The sequence below is a fragment of the Pristiophorus japonicus genome, chromosome 15 (assembly GCF_044704955.1).
Source record: "Pristiophorus japonicus isolate sPriJap1 chromosome 15, sPriJap1.hap1, whole genome shotgun sequence".
Taxonomy (NCBI): Eukaryota; Metazoa; Chordata; class Chondrichthyes; family Pristiophoridae; genus Pristiophorus; species Pristiophorus japonicus.
Genome location: NC_091991.1, coordinates 104889791 through 104913302, shown reverse-complemented (window position 1 = coordinate 104913302; position 23512 = coordinate 104889791). Strand labels below are relative to the sequence as shown.

Below are 23512 nucleotides of genomic sequence, written 5' to 3'. Positions count from 1 at the left end.
GACCCTTCATCAGAAATGGAAATGTTAGAGATGTAACAGGTTTTAAGCAAGTGTAGGGGCAAGGGAAAGGGGGGGAGGGGCAGGGAAAGGCATTTACAGCTCCTCGACACCCATCTTTTTGTTTCTTTTTTCTAGTCCCATTACCACCCCTTTTTGCCTTGAAGATAAGTATTCCTTGGGTAGAAGAGCTGGCCAATTTACATTAGATAACAGTGCAGTTTCACTATATACTTAAAGTACAACACAAAAGGAGGGAGATTGGCAAACGGTGAGGAGTACTGTACAATATTTCAGGACATAATTGAGCTCTGGCATGTTTCCCTGTTTATTTATCGGATGTTACCCATGTTATGTGTGGATTGGTGATGCTCTGGGAAACATTGGTGCTAAATGATGCAGGCCTGTGCTGTGAATGGTTGGTACTAAAAGTGCAATTTAAAGCTGTTAGTTATCAAAAGGCAGGCTGGGAAAGAGGAAAATTAACCGAGGCAGCAGGCAATTCTTCTCAAATGAAGAAACCATTCAGCGATGGTTTATCTATTTCCTGTCAACTGAGCTTTGGATTATATTGAGGGTTTTGAATACCAGATCTAAATAAAGGGCTTGGGACATGGAGATGAAAATGATTGATTGGCATTCGTGAATTTTCCAATTGGATTAGCTGAGCTGCTTTGCAGAAAATAAGTAATCTAGTGACAAATTGGGTTTGTGTGACAGTAAGATGGCAAGAGCCATGAGGGGACATTGTGTGGTGCTCATCATCATCATAGGCAGTCCCTCGGAATCGAGGAAGACTTGCTTCCACTCTTAAAATGAGTCCTTAGGTGGCTGAACAGTCTAATACGAGACAGTCCCTATCACAGGTGGGACAGATAGTCGTTGAGGGAAAGGGTGGGTGGGACAGGCTGTCTATGCTTGGTTTCTGCATGCTCTCGGCAATGAGACTCGAGGTGCTCGCCGCCCTCTCGGATGCTCTTCCTCCACTTAGGGCGGTCTTTGGCTAGGGACTCCCAGGTATCGGTGGAGATGTTGTACTTTTTCAGGGAGGCTTTCAGGGTGTCCTTGTAACATTTCCTCTGCCCACATTTGGCTCGTTTGCCGTGAAGGAGTAGAGCGCTTGCTTTGGCATGAGTATCTGGCATGCAAATGATGTGGCCTGCCCAGTGGAGCTGATCAAGTGTGCAGTGCTTCAATGCTGGGGATGTTGGCCTGGTCGAGGACGTTAATGTTGGTGCGTTTGTCCTCCCAGGAGATTTTTGAGATGTGTGTGGTGCTACCAATGTGCTAAATGGGATAGATTCAGAACAGATCTAGCAGCTCAAAACTGGGCATCCATGAGGCGCTGTGGGCCATCAGCAGCAGAATTGTATTCCACCACAATCTGTAACCTCATGGCCTGATATATCCCTCACTCTACCATTACCATCAAGCCAGGCAACCAATCCTGGTTCAATGAGGAGTGTAGAAGAGCATGCCAGGAGCAGCACCAGGCGTACCTAAAAATGAGGTGCCAACCTGGGGAAGCTACAACACAGGACTGCATGCATGCATGCTAAACAACAGAAGCAGCATGCTACAGACAGAGCTAAGCGATCCCACAACCAATGGGTAAGATCAGCTCTGCAGTCCTGCCACATCCAGTCATGAATGGTGGTGGACCGTTAAACAGCTAACGGGAGGAGGAGGCTCCATGAATATCCCCATTCTCAATGATGACGGAGCCCAGCATACAAGTGCTAAAGACAAGGTTGAAGCATTTGCAACCATCTTATGCCAGAGGTGCCGAATGGATGATCCATATCTCCCTCCTCCTGAGGTCCCCACCATCACAGAAGCCAGTCTTCAGCCAATTCGATTCACTCCATGAGATATGAAGAAGCGGTTGAGCGCACTGGATACAGCAAAGGCTATAGGCCCCAATAACATCCCGGCTGTCGTGCTGAAGACTTGTGCTCCAGAACTAGCCGCGCCTCTAGCCAAGCTGTTCCAGTACAGCTACAACACTGGCATCTACCCGTCAATGTCCCAACCATAAACATTGGTGTGTATATTTTTTTTAGGTGTAATATTTATTTAAGCATAATTTTGGTTAACTAACCATTTTTTTCCTGCAGTTCTAGTGCACTATTGACTTCATCATTAACTGAGAAGACAGCATAGAGTTTTTTTGGTCATGGCCGCCTTATTTGTCTTGCATTTTCAGTCATTGCAAAATTAATGGATAATTCAATTAAAAATGAAACAGGTGTATTTGCAAACCATTTTAGTGCTTTTGTTAACTCTGAAGTAATTATTTCTGTATTTCAAAGCTTATGATAATTTTAAAAGCTTTAGCATTGAGCCCGAGTTAGTGTCACACTGGGAATTCAGCCAAGCAGGTTCTTTGAAAGGTTCATCACAAACTAAAAAAGCAATGAATCACGCTATCAAAATGCTTACATAAATCACTCTGATCTCCACCACCTTTGTGCAATATACGGACCAGTAATTGTAACTAATCTGACCATGGGAATTAAAACAATAACATTGCCATGATTTGTTATCTATACATTTTAATAATTGTTTCCAAATAACCTTGTGAGTTTGGACAAGCTAATGACATTTGAACTTTCAGACGCTGAGGAATTTGCCTCATTGCATTCGCCAGAGACCAATTTGCTCGCACTTGAAACAATAGATGAGCCCCTATCCCTTCTGTAATTCCTGTTAAGTACTACATCACTTAAGCTGAAGGCATGTAATAACTAGGCACAGCTTGGTTACAACAACATCATACTAGTTCGTCGTATTAAACATGCCTTCTTCTATTTCACTTATTCTGTCAAATGTTAATGTTTATTTGGCATCCACAAGCAAAGAAAAGGAAAAGCTGGGACACTATTAGTGGTTTCTGGAAGCCCTGTTTGGAACAAGGTGTCATCACTTACTAACCGAGCACTAACTATCAGTGAGGAAGTTGTTGGAAACGTTAACACATTATGACTGTGGGCTGGATTGTCGGCTTTTGCGATTTTGGGGCGTTAATCGTGGCATGACGTTAAAAATAGCGCCTGAAATGGTTTGCGTCCTCAACTGCAAATTTCCGCAAAAATGTAAGTTGGAGGAGCGTTAGCATTAACTCGGGCATTGCACAAAGGACTTTGTGTGCCTGAGCTGAAACTTACGGTGGTAAAAAAGTTTTGTTGTTGTTTAGTGCCCTGCAACATAACATTGTATCTTGTATTTTGGTGGAGGGAGTTTTTTGACTTTGTTGCAGTAAAATATATGGATTATCATTTGCCATTGGTGTCTTTTGAATCATTCCAATGTTCACCGGAGATGTGCCTTTATCTGCCATTACTGTGCCCTTACAACTTCAGTGAGAAAATTTAATAGGGGCATTACTAGTTCGCCAGCATATCATGCGCCATGCTATTGCCAGGTGGCGTCAAGCTAGAAGAAGTGCTCTTGGCCATGTCGGCCCACGGATGAGGAGAGGCCGAAGACATCCGGGGAGGAGGCCTCACCACCCATGGGTTTACAGGCACCAACGCTCACACCTCCAGCTCTCTGAGGAGTAGTGTGTGAGGAGGCTGCGATTCCGAAAGGAAGTGCCCAGTATTAGCTCCATCCCTCAGTTTCCTCCATTTAGGAGGGCCGTTACGAGCTGGCGACGTGCGACTCTTGGTCCAGCAGCATCTCCACGCTGCCTCCCTCGTGGATGATGTGGCTATCTAATGGGCCTCACCAGGCTCCTCTTCGTTGTCCTCCTCCTCCTGAGGTGGGCCTGCAATCCCCACTGGCAATGCCTGGTCCCTCATGATGGCCAAGTTATGCAATGTGCAGCACACAACAATGAATTCGGATATCTGTTGAGGGGAGTATTGAAGGCTGCCTCCAGAGCGGTCCAGGCAACAGTCTGGCTGTAGGAGATGGCATATCTCTGTCAGCACTTCCTTTCGGAAGCGCAGCCTCCTCACACACTGCTCCTCAGAGAGCTGGAGGTGTGAGCGTTGATGCCTGTAAATCCGTGGGCAGTGAGCCCTCCTCCCCGGATGTCGGGCCTCTCCTCATCCGTGGGCTGACATGGCGAAGTGCCGCCCTTCTAGCTTGACGCCGCCTGACAATAGCATGGAGCATGATACGCTGGCGAACTAGTAATGCCCCCATTAAATTCTCTCACTGAAGTTGTTAGGGCACTGTAATGGCAGATAGAAGTGAAGTTTGCGACTCGGAACTTCACACAACGTTATGTGCGCAACCGTTGCAGTCAATGTGACCTGCGATGTAGGATCCTCATCTCTTCAATTATACCGCCTGCCACACCCTGAGACCACCTGGTTTTCAGACGTTTCCTGGGGCGGGCGTTAAATGAGGTGTAAGGGCCGAATGTTCCATCTGGGGCGCTAGTGCAGTGTTGCACGATGATTAACGTCAGGATCTCAGTCAAAATGAATGGCGGGACTGTAAGTTTTTTGCGCTGGTGCTAACCAGTAGCTGAATCAACCGGCCAGGCTGAAAATCCTGGACGCCCGGCATTACGCCCAAAAATGGCATTAGCTGGGGTGCTAACCCAGGCGCAACTCAGCCGAAAATCCAGCCCACTAATACAAAGAATGCTTTAGTGAAGAAAGACAGTATTTTATTACCCAAGGATTGCTCCTGAAATACAGTAAGATCATTCCTTGTTTATGTTTATAGAATGTACCTTGACCTTTAGACCATTGACTACTCCAGAGAATTACAGATTTACTGGGCCAGCCAGTTGTCTGAAATTCAGCCTCAACTGCTGTGACATTGAAAATATTGCTATTATTACAGATGTCAAGTATAGCTTTACTATTGTAATAACTTTATATCACTAAAGTAAAGACTTAAAATTCATTGAGCACTTTTTCTACTTTTTTGCCTTCTCATTTCGTCCCTGTTTTTGCTGTTTTAACACACTTATTTGCAGTTCTCCCCCATCTCCTTGCCACTCCTGAAGATGCTGCCTTGTACTGAGGTCAGCTGACTGGGTGCCCACAGCCTCTGTGGTACTTTGCTCATGCGGCCAATCCCCATGTTGATCATGGAGGGCTGAGCCAATACTGTTCTTGTTGGATAGCCACACTTTACGGCAGTTTCTACTGCTGAGATGGAAATTGAAGTTGAAGAACATCAGCTAATGAGCAAGCATGGCATGACTTGTACTATTGGAAGTCAAGGTGCTTTATATTAAAATGAATCTCATGCTGTCGGGAAAATCAATGCACTTATTGCTGCAAGACCTTAATCATAGAAACATAGAAATTTACAGCACGGAAGGAGGCCATTTCGGCCCAAGATGTCTGCGCCGGCCAACCAAGAGCTATCCAGCCTAATCCCACTTTCCAGCTCTTGGTCCGTAGCCCTGTAGGTTATGGCACATTTAAAGGGTACTTGGATGTGCACTTGATGAGGGTTTTTGCCTCTACCATCCATTCAGGCAGTGAGTTCCAGACCCCCACCACCCTCTGGGTGAAGAAATTTCCCCTCATATCTCCTCTAAACCTCCTCCTAATTACTTTAAATCTATGCCCCCTGGTTGTTGACTCCTCTGCTAAGGGAAATAGTTTGTCCTATCCACTCTTATCTAGGCCGTTCATAATTTTATACACCTCAATAAAGTCTCCTCTCAGCCTCCTCTATACCAAAGAAACAAACCCAGCCTATCCAATTTTTCCTCATAGCTGAAATTCTCCAGACCAGGCAACATTCTCGTAAATCTCCTCTACCCTCTCCAGTGCAATCACATCTTTCCTGTAAGGCGGTGACCAGAACTGCATGCAGTACTCCAGCTGTGGCCTAACCAGTGTTTTATACAGTTCAAGCATAACCTCAGTGCTCTTGTATTCTATGTCTCGGCTAATAAAGGAAAGTGCAGGTTGAGCGTCTGAAATTCGGAGTTCCAAAATTCGGAATGTTCCAGAATCCAGACACCGGGCCGATCCATGGTGGGGTCGTCCGGAAGCTGGAAAATGTTCCGAAATCCGACCTCGCCCCGACCTCGCCCCGACCTCGCCCCGACCTCTCCCCGGCCTGACCTCGCCTCCCCCTTACCTCGGCTGCCCGACCCCACCTACCTCGGTCTTGGTAAAGACGTTCCAATATCCGGAACAGCCGAGGTTCCGAGGTTTCCGGATTTCGGATGCTCGACCTGTATTCTGTATGCCGCCTTAACCACCTTATCTACCTGTCCTGCTACCTTCAGGGACCTGTGGACATGCACTCTAAGGTCCTTTTTGTTCCTACCATTTAATGTGTATTCCCTTGCCTTGTTGGTCCTCCCCAAATTCATTACCTCACACTTCTCCAGATTGAATTCCATTTGCCCCTGTTCTGCCCACCTGACCAGTTCATTGATATCTTCCTGCAGTCCGCAGCTTTCTTCTTCATTATCAACCACACGGCCGATTTTAGTATCATCTTAATCATACCTCCTATATTCAAGTCTAAATCATTGATGTGTATACCTGTACCACAAAAAGCAAGGAACCTAGAACTGAGCCCTGTGGAACCCCACTGGAAACAGCCTTCCAGTCACAATGTCTGACAGTCGAGATCTACATCTTGAATAGGGATATTGCAATGATACTATGCCGTTACGTGGTTGGATGTTTGTTTATGCGAATCTGACTTCAGGACATTAATGCTGCGACACCTCAACTTGTTTGCTCAATGTAGTTTTCCCACTCTAGTTTTCCTATAAGCAGTTCTAGCATCTCTGCTTCCATGCAGTCAATTTCCAGCTGGCGTTCATTCTATCCAAGGGTACCGATCTACAGCCCTATGGCACGGGTGCCCTACTTCCCCTCATTTTACCATTCACCATTTTCTCTGGCCGGCAGCTGCCAACGCACAACACATTACAGAAGCAACAGGTTGTGCCTTTTGTCAGGCAGCACACGCAGGTAGTAACTGGACATCCCATTGCAGGAAGGATATTTGCCACTGATTGTTTTTTATTATGCTTTTTAATTTTTAGTTCAATTGGTTTTATTTTTTAAATGTGTTAAATTTTGTTGATCACTTGAGCGTATTTGAAAATACTTCAAATTGCCAATTGTGCAGTTTATGAATGAAAGTACGCGACTATCCAGGCTCATCAAGACGTATCGCCAACCTTGATGTATGTGCAGCCATGTCTTTGAGAAGTAAAGGCAGAATTTTCTCTCCATCAAATAGTTTGAATAGATTGGATCTGGATATAAATTCTTTCTGTCGATCAGAGCCAGCTGTTAATAGTGGCTGCTGAAGAAAATACACGATGATCAGGAGAACAGCAATTTGAGGTTCTTTGTTGTAGAAGGAAATTCACTCCTTTCAAAAAGTGTTGAGCGTCTTGTCTGGAGGTATTTACCCTTGTGTCCTTAGCCAAACTCTGCACCTGGCAGCCCAGTTGAATGAAATTGGATCCATGTCTTTGAAATTTGTTGCATTAATGACAACCTACAAGAAAGTGGTATGAGAAAATAGATTTGTGGCTTTTGTCCAAACAAGTTAGGAAGAAAATACTGTCTTTGTACAAAAGGAACGATGCTTTAGCACATTGAGGTCACACATACTGGATCTCGAGCAATCCTTTCGATTAGCAATAATCTTTAGGCAGTTTCATACAACCAGCAATCAAATGAATGGAAATAAAGGGTTCCAAGTAGGCAACAAAATAATATGGGGAAAAAATATAAAGCTCCAAAGATGATGCTGTAGAAAAGTATATCGGTCAATGTCAGCTATTATTGAAAACATTTACCAACATGCAATGCTTGTAGCAGGAAATTAGTTTGTAATGTTATCTTGTGCCTGCTACTTCTCCACAGGAAGTTGATGTATCTGAAGCAGCTGATGACCTGTGGGAAGTGTGTAGGTTTCCAGTGTTAAACTTGAAGTGCACTTGTTGCTTCTGTACCCACCAGAGGAGTCTTAGCAGTTTTAAAATATTAAAAACACTTGGGAGTTAAGAATGATGATGTAAGAGGTTCTAATATAGCTTTGGGATCAAATTTGGAACAAATTTCTAATTTCCATTAAGACCACATAAATTCCCATGGGGTTCTATTCATATGTACAAAAAAGGTCAAATGGTCCGTGCATTTCTGACGTAGAAAATATTCATTGATTCTTTTATTTTCTTCTTGATGATGCCTATAGGTGGAGTATTTGGAACAACTGCTTCTGTGTGTGGAGATGTTAATTACAGTCTGTGGGAAGCAATGCAGTGAAATCAATCTGCCACTGCTTAAAGTGCTGGTGACCATTGCAGCTATAGCATCTGACCAAGAACTGAAAAACAAGGTATTACAAAGTGCAAACCTATCCACATCACTTAGTTAAATAAAGTTCATCTGTAATTTGGCAATTGATTTTTTTTTTAGAAAGCCAACCATTTCAAAGCCTAAATGAATGGGTTTCACTGTCTCGATGCTTTAATTTTGGGTACATGCTAATTTATAGCTAAAGTTCCATCTTGCAAAGTGTTTGGCTTTTCTGAGAGTTGAAGTGGTTTTGAGAGGAAGAAATGTTGAATTGATCCCAAGTTTTTAAACCTCATACAAGGTACATTGAAGAAATATAATCCTTTCAAATGGAATAATTCAAAAATAAGTTGGTCACAGTAGTTTGTTTCTGTGTGCCATTTTCCCCATTTTCTCTCTTTCACTTGCATCGTTATTTATGCCGTATCTCTATCCTCGCCATCTCTTATCCAACCTGCTTCTGACCCTATAATCGATGGCCTTGTCAGAAAAGGTGCATTAAAATTGAATCCTCAGCTCTAGAGTGTGGTTTTGCTTAGATTTTGAACTTCACTCTACTTTTCATAACTAGTTAAAGGACCGTCGGCATGGATTCAGGAATGAGAGGTCATATTTGACTAACTTGCCAAAAATATCCAAGAGATTTCTGGTATGGTGGAAAATTTAATATGCAGTTGGTTTTTCAAAAAACTTTTGGCAAGGTTCCACATTGCCTATTAATGGCTCTGGTAAGGAGTCATTAAATAGGAGGTGAAGTGTAGCACTGAATAGAAAATTGGCTTTAAAAAAAAATAGGAAATCGAAAGTCACCATCTGGGTTATTTTCAGGCTGGAACGCAGTTATGAGCAGGGTACACAAGGCAGTTGCTGTTGTGCCCTCCTGCTATTTTGATGTATATGTTTTGGATGAGGGTATAGGAAGTAAAACTGGCAAGTTGGCAGATGATGCCTAAACAGGAGGCAGGGCAAATGATGAATCACAATTCAGAAGGCTTTAGTTTTTTTTTAAGCTACAGTAGGGGAATAAGTGGCACCTGCCGCTCTTTGTGGGAATGTGTCAAATACTTATGGGAGCATGGAGTTTGTGTTAAATGAAGCAATGTTATAGTGAAAGAGGTCTCTTCTCTGGTGGGTAGATCTTTGAAACATAGAAACATAGATATTGATGCAGGAGCAGGCCATTCGGCCCTTCGAGCCTGCACCACCATTCAATATGATCATGGCTGATGGCTATGGTACAGTAGAAAAAGCAAATAAGCTGGTAGGTTGGATTAGCAAGGGATAGCACACAGATTTCGAGGTTGTAAAACTGCTGCACGGAAGTCTTTGAACAGACCCCATCTAAAGTACTGGTCAGTTCTTCTTGCCTCATTGTAAGAAATATATTATTGTCTTTGAGAGGTGAGCAATGAAGTCATTGTGGCTATCTACAACTTCAGTTCTGAGCACAGGTTAAGGAAGCTGGGCTCATTTACTTTGGAAAGGATGACACTTTGAGGTGACCTAATTTAAATTTTGAAGATATGAAAGAAATTGACAAAGCTGATCCAGGCAAATTGTTCACAATGACAAGTGGTTAGGACTAAAGAAGGTGGAACTTTATACCCAAAGGGTGATCAAGCTACTGAATAATAATGAAAGGAAGAACTTGCATTTCTATAACTCCTTTCACAACCTCGGGCCGTCCTAAAACGCTTTACAGCCAATGAAGTACCTTTGAAGTGTTAGTCACTGTTGTAATGTAGGAATACGTTAATATGAAAATGCTATTCGAATAGTTAAGAGGTTCAAAAGAGAATTTAATACATTTCTGGAAAGAGAAAGATTGAAGGAATATAATGAGAAGGCGGCTAGGTGGGGCCGCCTGTGGCAGTGGGACAGCTTTCTTGGGCTCACTGGCATTTCCTGTTCCTAAAAATTCTCATTTTCTTAAGCCGTTTGATGCTATGTTCTTTTAGACCTCCTCAATGAAAATGCAATCCAAGTTAAAGTTGTGCTTAGTAACCAATCTTGAGATTTTCAATACAAGAATAATGCAGAACAAGTGCTGGACAGTACAACTGGAATTATACATAAGAACATAAGAATTAGGAGCCGGAGTAGGCCATTCGGCCCCTCGAGCCTGCTCTGCCATTCAATGCGATCATGGCTGATCTTCGACCTCAACTCCACTCCCCCACCCTCCCAATCCTCATGTCCCTTGATTTCCCGAGAGTCCAAAAATCTATCTGTCTCAGCCTTGAATATACTCAACGATTCAGCATCCACAGCCCTCTGGGGGAGAGAATGCCAAAGATTCACAACCCACTGAGTGAAGAAATTCCTCCTCATCTCAGTTTTAAGTACCCTGAGACTGTGACCCGTAGTTCCAGACTCTCCAGCCAGGGGGAAACAACCTCTCAGCATCAATCCTGTCAATCACCCCTCAGAATGTTGTAAGTTTCAATGAGATCCCCTCTCATTCTTCTAAACTCCACAGAGTATAGGCTCAATCTCTCCTTATAGGACAACCCTCTTATCCCAGTAATCAATCTAGTGAATCTAATATAATAGTTTTAATGATTCAATGCACAAAGTGCTTTACCCAGACATGGTGCATTGGAAATCCTCCATTTCATTAAGATGGTGTGCATCATGCATATATTTTATACGGTTAAGCTTTCAAAGTTAGTTTTCACAAATTTCAAGGTACTTGAATACTGAAATTGAGCAGGAGTTGCAGCTGTTAGCGATTTGTAATTTCGGTGATTATCTCCTGACTGCGCAAACTGTCGTAATAATTAATATTTAGGCACCTTAAGTGCTTGCAAATGTTTTTGTGAGTGTCTTTGATTGTGAATGCCATGTGCTGCTTTCTAGTCTAATGAGTGTATTCACGTGCAATCATTGGAAATATTTCAGGGAACAGATCCTGGGCTCTGATCCTGAGCAATAACTATTGCTGTTGATTCCAAAGGCTAATTGTATTTAAAAAGTAATGAAGCAAAAGATGTGTTCAGTTTCCATTGACCTTTTTCAGAAGAAAAGCTGTAGCTATTTTCAACTTGTTCCATTTCCTGATCTGATTGGAGAACGGACAGAATGAATCAGAATTTTCCTATACAAAGTGAAATATTTTTTGTGTGCGAGAGGGAGTCTGACATTTTTTTGATCAAGTTGCTTTTTAGGGAGACACTTGAGCAGGGGCAAAAAATAGTAAAAGTACACTTACAAATTCTCTTCTACCCTTTTCTTGGGTGCTCCTGTGCAGTGCACCATTTGTTGGCATAGAGGACTGACAGCTGAGAAGCTTAAAGGGACTCTGCAAGTACAGCTCAGTAACCAGCCAGTGAGGAAGTCTGCAAGATTGGGCCAAGGCACCTCCAATGTTCTTTCCTTTCCTGTGGAGAAGTGGCTGGACTCCACTTTGTGCCGTTCCCCATATATTGACCTGCGTAGCATTGCGGGTTTGAACCTTTAGCCTGCCAGTTTGTGAAGCCGCTCAGTGTGCTCTGTCACCTAGGTGGCAATGCCTTTGTTTCACTTGGGTGGTGAGAACCTTGAAAAATGTATTGGGAATAATTTTCATCTCCCGCATAATGAACTTGGGTTAGATTGTACCACTTTTTCCTCAAATCAATGAAAAACTAAGCATCCTTTTTGAAGGATCTTTTCATACAGGAACATTAGATATAAGAACATAAGAATTAGGAACAGGAGTAGGCCATCTAGCCCCTCGAGCCTGATCCGCCATTCAATAAGATCATGGCTGATCTGGCCGTGGACTCAGCTCCACTTACCCGCCCTCTCCCCGTAATCCTTAATTCCCTTATTGGTTAAAAATCTATCTATCTGTGACTTGGATACATTCAATGAGCGAGCCTCCACTGCTTCCTTGGGCAGAGAATTCCACAGATTCACAACCCTCTGGGAGAAGAAATTCCTTCTCAACTCGGTTTTAAATTGGCTCCCCCGTATTTTGAGGCTGTGCCCTCTAGTTCTAGTCTCCCCTACCAGTGGAAACAACCTCTCTGCCTCTATCTTGTCTATCCCTTTCATGATTTTAAATGTTTCTATAAGATCACCCCTCATTCTTCTGAACTTCAACGAGTAAAGACCCAGTCTACTCAATCTATCATCATAAGGTAACCCCCTCATCTCCGGAATCAGCCTAGTGAATCGTCTCTGTACCCCCTCCAAAGCCAGTATATCCTTCCTTAAGTAAGGTGACCAAAACTGCACACAGTACTCCAGGTGCGGCCTTACCAATACCCTATACAGTTGCAGCAGGACCTCCCTGCTTTTGTACTCCATCCCTCTCGCAATGAAGGCCAACATTCCATTCGCCTTCCTGATTACCTGCTGCACCTGCAAACTAACTTTTTGGGATTCATGCACAAGGACCCCCAGGTCCCTCTGCACCTCAGCATGTTGTAATTTCTCCCCATTCAAATAATATTCCCTTTACTGTTTTTTTTCCCAAGGTGGATGACCTCACACTTTCCGACATTGTATTCCATCTGCCAAACCTTAGCCCATTCGCTTAACCTATCCAAATCTCTTTGTAGCCTCTCTGTGTCCCCTACACAACCCGCTTTCCCACTAATCTTAGTGTCATCTGCAAATTTTGTTACACTACACTCTGTCCCCTCTTCCAGGTCACCTATGTATATTGTAAACAGTTGTGGTCCCAGCACCGATCCCTGTGGCGCACACCACTAACCACCGATTTCCAACCCGAAAAGGACCCATTTATCCCGACTCTCTGCTTTCTGTTCGCCAGACAATTCTCTATCCATGCTAATACATTTCCTCTGACTCTGCGTACCTCTATCTTCTGCAGTAAGCTTTTGTGTGGCACCTTATCGAATGCCTTTTGAAAATCTAAATACACCACATCCATCGGTACACCTCTATCCACCATGCTCGTTATATCCTGAAATAATTCCAGTAAATTAGTTAAACATGATTTCCCCTTCATGAATCCATGCTGCGTCTGCTTGATTGCACTATTCCTATCTAGATGTCCTGCTATTTCTTCCTTAATGATAGCTTCAAGCATTTTCCCCACTACAGATGTTAAACTAACCGGCCTATAGTTACCTGCCTTTTGTCTGCCCCCTTTTTTAAACAGAGGCGTTACATTAGCTGCTTTCCAATCCGCTGGTACCTTCCCAGAGTCCAGAGAATTTTGGTAGATTATAACGAATGCATCTGCTATAACTTCCGCCATCTCTTTTAATACCCTGGGATGCATTTCATCAGGACCAGGGGACTGGTCTACCTTGAGTCCCATTAGCCTGTCCAGCACTACCCGCCTAGTGATAGTGATAGTGATTGTCTCAAGGTCCTCCCTTCCCACATTCCTGTGACCAGCAATTTTTGGCATGGTTTTTGTGTCTTCCACTGTGAAGACCGAAGCAAAATAATTGTTTGAGGTCTCAGCCATTTCCACATTTCCCATTATTAAATCCCCCTTCTCATCTTCTAAGGGACCAACATTTACTTTAGTCACTCTTTTCCGTTTTATATATCGGTAAAAGCTTTTACTATTTGTTTTTATGTTTTGCGCAAGTTTACCTTCGTAATCTATCTTTCCTTTCTTTATTGCGTTTTTAGTCATTCTTTGCTGTTGTTTAAAATTTTCCCAATCCTCTAGTTTCCCACTAACCTTGGCCACCTTATACGCATTGGTCTTTGATTTGATACTCCCCTTTATTTCCATGGTTATCCACGACTGGTTATCCCTTCTCTTACCGCCCTTCTTTTTCACTGGAATATATTTTTGTTGCACACTATGAAAGAGCTCCTTAAAAGTCCTCCACTGTTCCTCAATTGTGCCACCGTTTAGTCTGTGTTTTCAGTCTACTTTAGCCAACTCTGCCCTCATCCCACTGTAATCCCCTTTGTTTAAGCATAGTACGCTCGTTTCTGACACAATTTCCTCACCCTCAATCTGTATTACAAATTCAACCATACTGTGATCACTCATTCCGAGAGGATCTTTTACGAGGAGATCGTTTATTTTTCCTGTCTCATTACACAGGACCAGATCTAAGATAGCTTGCTCCCTTGTAGGTTCTGTTACATACTGTTCTAAGAAACAATCCCGTATGCATTCTATGAATTCCTCCTCCAGGCTACCCCGTGCGATTTGAGTTGACCAATCGATATGTAGGTTAAAATCCCCCATGACTACTGCCGTTCCTTTTTCACATGCCTCCATTATTCCCTTGATTATTGCCCACCCCACCGTGAAGTTATTATTTGGGGGCCTATAAACTACGCCCACCAGTGACTTTTTCCCCTTACTATCTCTAATCTCCACCCAAAATGATTCAACATTTTGTTCATTAGAGCCAATATCGTCTCTCACAACTGCCCTGATATCATCCTTTATTAACAGAACTACCCCACCTCCTTTCCCTTCTTGTCTATCTTTCGGAATTGTCAGATACCCCTGTATGTTTAATTCCCAGTCTTGGTCCCCCTGCAACCATGTTTCTGTAATGGCCACCAAATCATACCCATTTGTAATGATTTATGCCATCAACTCATTTACTTTATTTCGAATGCTGCGTGCATTTAGGTAGAGTGTTTTAATCCTAGTTTTTAAACCATGATTTTTAGTTTTGACCCCTCCTGCAGCCCCTTTATATTCAGTGGCCCTTTTTGTTTTTTGCCTTGGGTTTCTCTGCCCTCCACTTTTACTCATCTCCTTTCTGTCTTTTGTTTTTGTCTCCTTTTTGTTTCCCTCTGTCTCCCTGTATTGGTTCGCATCCCCCTGCCATATTAGTTTAACTCCTGCCCAACAGCACTAGCAAACACTCCCCCTAGGACATTGGTTCTGGTCCTGCCCAGGTGCAGAACGTCCGGTTTGTACTGGTCCCACCTCCCCCAGAACCTGTTCCAATGCCCCAGGAATTTGAATCCCTCCCTGCTGCACCACTGCTCAAGCCACATATTCATCTGCGCTATCCTGCGATTCCTACTCTGACTAGCACGTGGCACTGGTAGCAATCCCGAGATTACTACTTTTGAGGTCCTACTTTTTAATTTAGCTCCTAGTTCCTTAAATTCGTCTCGTGGGACCTCATCCCTTTTTTTTTACCAATGTCGTTGGTACCAATGTGCACCACGACAACTGGCTGTTCTCCCTCCCTTTTTAGAATGTCCTGCACCCGCTCAGAGACATCCTTGATCCTTGCACCAGGGAGGCAACATACCATCCTGGAGTCTCGGTTGCGGCCGCAGATAGATTCAATAGGAGGTAAGGGCACGTCTCCCTTAATTGCTCAAATGCTGAATTGCTTTTGTAGTCCTCAAAATGTGCCAACTTTTCTCTGAAAACATTCTCAGAAGGTAATTTCTTTGTATGATGCTAAGAGTTAGCAAATAATAATTTGAACACTGGAACCTGGCTTTGAATACAGCCCAGATAAGTGGTATGAAAGGCTGTTGGTGTCCCATGTGAAATGGGTTTGGAGAAGTCTTAATCAAATTCCTAATGGGCACACTCCTTCTTCCGACCGCACGCACGCACACACTCCTGTGACAGTGCAGCACTCCCTCAGTACTGGCACTGGGAGTGTCAGCCTAGATTTTGTGATGCTGTCCCTGGAGTGGAACTTGAACCCACAACCTTCTGTTTTGGAGGCAAGAGTACAACCTCTGAGCCACGGCTGAACGGATAGCTTGTGTTGGATCAGGATGGAAATTGCATCCTGGTGCAGGGGAAGGAGTGCTAGTTTATAAGCTTTTGTTAATTAGAATTAAAGAAATGAGCACCAATCACAGGATGTTTTAATCCTATAACAAAATTGTCAGTGAATCAAAGGGTTGAAAAAAGCTGAGAATCTGAGGCCTTTGGAAGCAGAGTTAGCACACTTTTACACCCAGTTTGAATCCAGCCCATAATGATGAGATGGGAGTCTGTTCTCTGTACCCATTTGTAAGGGGTCGTAAGTGAACTAATTTTGGGCAGTCTCCATCCGTTTCCTAATGGGAACAAGGCCACAGCACGAAACTTTCTATAATTAGGCACAAATTGGCAATCTGTCTCTGAAAAGCAGCGAGGATGGATGGTGTGGGAAATGGAACATTACATTGGTGCAGGAGTTGGTGATCATTAAGAAGTTTGGCGTTAAGGTACATTACTCGAAAAGAACTGAGGGGGTTTTATGCTTCATGTAGCAATGTTGTATCTGTCACATGCTGATGAAAGACATGTGAAGTTTTTTATCCTGTCCATTTTGAATGTAGATATCTTACCTTAATGAGCACAAAATTCCTCCTAACCTGGATTATGGTAATATTAAAACCTCTCATTTTACATGAGTTTAATATGCAGATACAACTGTTCCAGGCCTGTTCTCCGTAAATAGGTTATAAGCTATGAATTGACTGGAACCACGGCCTTTACTTTCAGCAGGAAGTGTATACAGTGGAGATGGGCATAGGCCATGGTCTCAACTTATACTGAACCCAATCTGTCTGGGCAATTGCATTACATAGAATCGTAAAGCACAGGAAGAGGCCCTTCAGCCCAATGTGCCTGTGCAGGCTCTTTGAAAGAGTTATCCAATTAGTCCCATTTCCCTGCTCTTTCCCCACAGCTCTGCAATGTTTTTCCTTTTTGAGTGTGCATGTGTTTTGAAAGTTACTACTGAATCTGCTTCCACTACCCGCATTCCATTTACAAACCAAATACATATGCAAGATTCATTGCAGTTTGCCTGTACCTCATGCAGGTCTAAGTTTGTTTTCTGTTCTGCCTCGTCTACTCTCTGGTGCTCTCCAATAGCAATTCAGCCTGATGCAGGATTGGATCTTGATTAAAACCTTTTCCTTCTTTACTTGTTTGCTGACTGTGCAACTGTCAAACTTAAGGGGCTTTGGCATTGTTGGTTAGAGCACTGCAATCTGAGGGGCCCAGGCTGATTGCCTGCAACAGACATCAGATATACTGGACAAATTGGGTCTGCACTGATGTGTCTGCTCTAAGCGGTTGGTCTATACTGTCGTAGCTAATTGTTTATGCCATTATAGTGAGCTGCTGTTCTTCAACATGTTGCACAATGAAAGCTGTGAACTGGTTGCAGGTGGAGAAGACCTTGGCTTCCCTCGCAGCAGCACAGAACGTGGATAACTTTTTGGACCTGTATAGACAACATATAAGCCAGCTGATTGGATGGGTGGCTGACACGCAGCACCAGTGGATCAACTACACTGTGCAGCACCTGCAGTTTGAAACTATTATTACTCAATCGGGTAAGGAGGATAAATTGTGTCGCTCAGTCCCATTTTATATAGCCGGCATCTTGGGCCTAAATATCTTTTTTAAAGATTTTGCATGTGAAGTTTTCTGCATACTTGAGGACTATTGCTGTTTTAAGTTACAGAATATCAAGCCCTATCTGTATTTAAACTACTGTACGGTGGAACTTCTCTTATTTGCACCCCAATTATTCACCTTCCTAACTGGTCTGCCAAATGTATGGTGGCAGGGTGGTGGTGGAGTCGAGCTTAATTTCCCGGTCTGCTAACTCCAATCGTCACCTGTCTGATCTAAATCAACATCATAGCCAAGAACGATTCCGTTCAGTTGGTCAGTTGTGTTGCACTTTGTCCTTGGTCCCCCGCCGAGGGTACTGCAGTACCATGTGTGTAGGACCAAACTCTGGGCTCACTCGAATACCCTGCAGTTTCCACTATCCATCATCATGGTAGATCATGGCCGCTTCCTGCCATTCAATCCTTTCGCACAATTCTAAACAATTGTTTCACACAAATCCAACCTGTTAACCTCTTTTAGTTGAGCTTTATTTTTCAGTTCCGTTGCACATATCTTCAATTTTATCCGAATAGAGAGCTGGGTTTATTTTACTTCAGTAAGTTTTCCAATCGAATCAATGGTCCAGAGAAGAACAAAGCGAGCTTGTGATTGTACTGCTGTAGTATGGCCTTTACAATGGGCAGCCGCTCTGCTCCACAGTCTTCCATATAAAGGTGTTTCTTCCTTTTCCTGTTTTGTTTTTTAAACTCCTTTCTTTGATTTTTTTTTATCAGCAACAAGTCTGGGATTACTGTAGCAGTGCAGCAAAATACATGATTCAAAATACAGTATAGTGGTAGTTCTATGGTAGCTGCAAATCTGAATGTTGGCAGGAGACTTGTATTAGAGTCCAGGTATTGAGTGAAATTCGCAGAGCTTTTCCTGAGGGGAGTACCTCTATCCAGTGGCAACCAAATCCCCTGGGTGGGGACAGAAAGGGGAGGGGGAAAGCCTTCCATATACATCGTAACCTTGTGACAACGGGAGCAGCAAGCTTTTCAATGTGTGGGTTGAGCTGGAGAAAAGTAAAAGGACATTTTTTTTAAAAGTTTGTGTATAATACTCATCTATTTAATGTATACTTTTTCTTAAAATAGTCAAACTAGCTGTGCTTCATTTTTTTGCTGTTCATTAAATTGAGAGGCATTAGTGCTGGGGGCATGGACTTTTTTTCTGCTCCTTGCATTCAGATATCAGCATCCAACAGTCCCACGTCAACTAAAGCATGGAACTGATGCAATACAAAGATCCTTGTTGCAATGTAAGGAAATCTTGTCCCCTACGTTCCAGAAGCAGTATTTTATTTTTATACTGTCTTTGCAGAATTCTATGCCCAAGCTGACAATTATCCCAATTGCAGTAATCTGGTTTCTGGATTTGGCATAGTCTTGTGCTACAGTTCGCAGTGATGGATTGAATACACACACGAGCAGTTTTCTGGTCAAACTAATGACTTTTCTTGACACACAAATGGTAGTAAAAGTTTATTTACCAAAGTTCTGTTTCTAAACTGTAAATACACCTTGGTTTGTGCTCCTGCTTGGATCTCTGTGAACCCTAACACACAGTTGCTCCTGGGACCTTTTTGCACAGTTCAAGCAACTGCTTTTTTTAAAAGAACTGCAGATTTTAACCTAATTTCATGTGGCACCTTCATAGCTGACTGAGATAGGAGACTCTCATTCCATTAGTTCAGGCTGGCGTAAAGTCCAGGGATTCCAGGTCGTATCTGGTATGTCAGTCAGTCCCTTAGTACACTTCCATGACCACTTTCCATACTTCGGGAGCCTACTATCAGCAAGGGCAGACATTGATGACAAGGTCCAACACCATCTCCAGTGCACCAGCGCAGCCTTCGGCCGCCTGAGGAAGAGAGTGTTTGAAGTCCAGAACCTCAAATCTGGCACCAAGCTTATGGTCTACAGGGCAGTAGTGAGACCCGCCCTCCTGTATGGCTCAAAGACATGGACCATGTACAGTAGACACCTCAAAACACTGGCGAAGTGCCACCAGCGCTGCCTCCAAGATCCTGCAAATCCACTGGGAGGACAGATATACTAACTTTGGTGTTCTCGATCAGGCCAACATCCCCAGCATCGAAGCACTGCACACTCGACCAGCTCCGTTGCGTGGCCCACATCATCCGCACGCCCGACACGAGACTCTCAAAACAAGCACTCTACTCGGAACTCCTACATGGCAAGTGAGCCCCAGGTGGGCAGAGGAAACGTTTCAAAGACACCCTCAAAGCCTCCTTGATAAAGTGCAACCGACACCTGGGAGTACCTGGCCAAAGACCACCCTAAGTGGAGGAAAAGCATCCGGGAGGGTGCTGAGCACCTCGAGTCTCGTCGCCGAGAACATGCAGAAATCGAGCGAAGGAGCGTGCGACAAACCAGACTCCCCACCCACCCCTTCCTCCAACCACTGTCTGTCCCACCTGTGACAGAGACTGTAATTCCCGTATTGAACTGTTCAGTCACCTGAGAACTGTGGAAGCAAGTCTTCCTGGATTTTGAGGGACTGCCTAGGATGGTACACTTCTCGAGCAGAGCGTTATGAACTGCAGCCATTTACTTTTAATGGCCCGGAATTTGCGGTCAGTGGCGAAGGGATGGTGCTCACTGTCCATCTCACTGACGGCTGCCCAGAGTTTTCTCGGGCTCAAGAGCGCAGACTTGCTCTAATCCGGCATCTGATCCTGCACGGCGCAAGAACTAACCTCAAATGCTGGAAATACATGTGCATCAACATCTGAGTGACGAGGGCAGACCAACGTTTGGGGTTATATACCCTGCACAAAACCTCCTTTTTTGGATGTTAATGGCTTTCGGTGTTGTAATATTTTGCCATCATTGTGTTAAATTGGCAAATAGTCAGCATATAATATCAAATAATCTACTCCCTGGACAGAGGAGCCAAGTGACATCCTTATTTTCTGACGAAGGGTCATCGGCCAGAAACGTTAACTTTGTTTCTCTCCACAGACGCTGCATGACCTGCTGAGTGTTCCCAGCATTTTCTGTTTTTATTCCAGATTCCAGCATCCGCAGTATTTTGCTTTTGTATCCTTATTTTCTATTGTATTTAAGGTGATAATATTGTTGGCAGGTTTCTTCCTTATTCTTCATACAAACTGGAAATGCCTGGCCTCATGTCCATGGTGGTCTTTTCTGTCGTCTGTTGCACAGCCTCCATTAAAGCTGCTTTTATTCAATAACTGTATTCTTCCATCCCCTCTTTCCCCCCCCCCAGTACCCCTCTGCCCATCCCCCAAAACCCCTCTGCCCCTCCCCCAATACGCCCCTACATACTAATGATTGGTTGATCCATTTTCCCTTTCATTTCTTAATTGATCTTTTTCTGACTGCACTCTCTGAACCCCGAGATAGTTTCATGTTTCCTTCAACCTGCAGTGAGCATGTTCCTTTTGGCTTTCCTCCTCTTGGACTTTTCCGTCACAAGTAGAAACCTTCTCTTCGAAATTAATTCATATAGGGTGCCCGTTTCAACCAACAGTTGTGAGTTTAATTGAAGTACCCAGTACGCACCGAGCTTGCCTACTGTTGGTTGAAACCTAGAGTACCGCTTGGTATTGGCATCTGTGTACTGCTGGTTGAAGGAAGTTTGTGCCTATATATATGTGCACTTGAAATGCTGTGCCTCAAATGGAAAGTTTGACTTGGACATTAGTTTCCAGTCCGGGCCTTTGGTGAGCTATAGTGAGGATCCTAAGAGAAGAACTACTTTAAACAATGTATTATTGACAGCTACCCCTGGTGCAAACTTGTACTCATAACTCTGCCATCTGCATCCTGAAATGGTATTTTCAGAATCTTGAATTTGGGGGATTTTAACATTGTGACACTGGCTTACTCGGCAGCACAGTACCTGAGAATGTGACCTTAGTAGCATTGCTTAGTGCGCTATTCCATGCTTCTGTGCTCTCTCCCACCTCTGATTCTCTACCCATTCATTGGCCAGGGGAGTGTGGAAGAGGAAAGTCTTCTCTATATTGTTTGGTGTTAGCAGGTGGCACATATATAAAATGTAGTGGTTCATTACTTGCATTTAGAAATATATTTGAAAAACACACAATTGATAGAGAACATGAGATATTGCTGATTTAATTAGCTACCAATAAACCTCACCACCATCAAAAATATGTTTAAAGATGTTTCATAGTCCGAGATCCATGTAAAATATCCCTGTTGTCAAGTAGCCAGACCATGCAGATAATGTGGCACTTGTTCCATTTACAAATTCAGATCTGATAGTTTCCATAACTTTAAATAGTGTATTATTACAAAACTCAGGCATGTTCCAGGCAAGTTTTGTGTATGAGCCGTTCATTGCCACGGGGCAGGAGCTGATTGGGGTTTAAATGAAACTGCTTACCTCGAGCTGAATTCATATTCTGTTTCTTGGAAGTTTTCATCTCAAAATAACAATATTGCCAAATTGGCACTGTTTATATTGTATGTTTATAGTTTGGTCAGAGCAATCTAGAATTCACAGCCATTGTGTAAGGTGAGCAACTGATAGGATCTTTGAGAACTGACAGATTTATCACAGATGTGAGTTTACTTTGTTGAGCTTAGCAGTGCTCCTAAATGGAACCGGATACCTCTAAAACCACTCTGAATGAATGAAATCTGTGGTCATTTGTTATACAAAAGGTATTTTACATAGTTGTGCAATTGATGAATTAAGTAAAATGAGCGTTCTTTCTCTAATGGTTTCTTTAACTCATTCTCAATTAGCTGTAAGATACATAAAATCTAACTGGACAAAATTGATTTTAGTTTTCTGAAGTAAGAGTTCATCTCAATGCAACCTTTATGCACATGGTGTTTATCTAGTTATTAAATATTCTGAAACTAAAGCTGTTTTTGAAGTACTATTCTAACGGAATCGCCTGCTGAGGTTGTCTGTACTGTGTTTTGTAGGACCTGTACTTGGGGAATCACTCCATGAAGTTTTTCCAGTCTTGAAAACCTGCCTTCAACCCAGCAGAGATCCTGAGATGCGCTTAAAACTCTTCACTGTTTTATCCAAATTACTGCTGAATGCCGATGGAACTCTGAACTCTCGAGGGTAGGTACATCGTTGATGCAGGTGTAAATTCAACCATACCAAATTTCTCCCAGAAAGAATTAATCATTGTGAACACCTTTTGATATTTTACAATTTAAGGTCGGTAAAAGAAGAAATAGCTGCATAGTAAATCTTTACATACATGAGTCCCAAGGATGCAATTGACACTTGTGGGTATTTCTGCATCGCAGTAGATGTGCCTGTGGAAACATAGAACAGTGGAGCTGTGTATGTAATTAACATATTTGCATTCCACGCAACCCAGAGCAGTGAAGGAGCATGCAGTATCTGCCAATATGTTTGTGGGCTCCGCAGGGACTGGACACTGGGTGTAATATTTAATTTTTATAAGTTTCCTTTGTTTTATGGTTTGGCTCATTATTGTGCCCCTCTAAAATGGGGATGTTTTTGTTTGATGACACTGGGGTAACCCAGTGTCTCCTTATTGCTTAGTTAGAAAAGGCAAAGAGATTCTTAAGTGAACGGGGAGTAAAAGGCATTCAAGTCTTGTGATTGTGGGTAAGTTGAAGGCCCTTGTTGCTCTGCGGCTAAATACAGATCCTTGCTTCAGGAATTGCATGCAACCTGCCAGAGAGTTCGATCATTTAGGGCATTCCACGGTGCCACTTTCTTGAAAGGTGATGATGTGCCATTAAGCAAATAGTTCAATTTCCTGAAAAGGAAACAACCTTCTACGCTGGGAATAGTTGTCTCAAAGTGCAATTTTAAAAACTTTCAATTATTTGGTGTGTGATGGTATGAAGCTAATTACTGAAATTCAGCAAAATAAATTGGTGCTATGAGCCACCATTTCACTCCGAGCAATTTGTTGCTTTTATTGAATGTT

At 43.2% G+C, this 23512-nt stretch overlaps 1 protein-coding gene across 2 annotated transcripts in view; it reads left to right on the top strand.

Annotated features, from left to right (window-relative positions):
- Positions 1–23512, top strand: part of LOC139280937 (dynein axonemal assembly factor 5-like) — a 111692-nt gene that overhangs the window by 57212 nt on the left and 30968 nt on the right. For both annotated transcript variants that reach the window (XM_070900750.1, XM_070900751.1), the window contains exons 7-9: positions 8152–8295; positions 17336–17504; positions 22518–22665. In XM_070900750.1, the coding sequence (XP_070756851.1) occupies positions 8152–8295; positions 17336–17504; positions 22518–22665 (461 nt within the window). The remainder of the gene's footprint in view (positions 1–8151; positions 8296–17335; positions 17505–22517; positions 22666–23512) is intronic.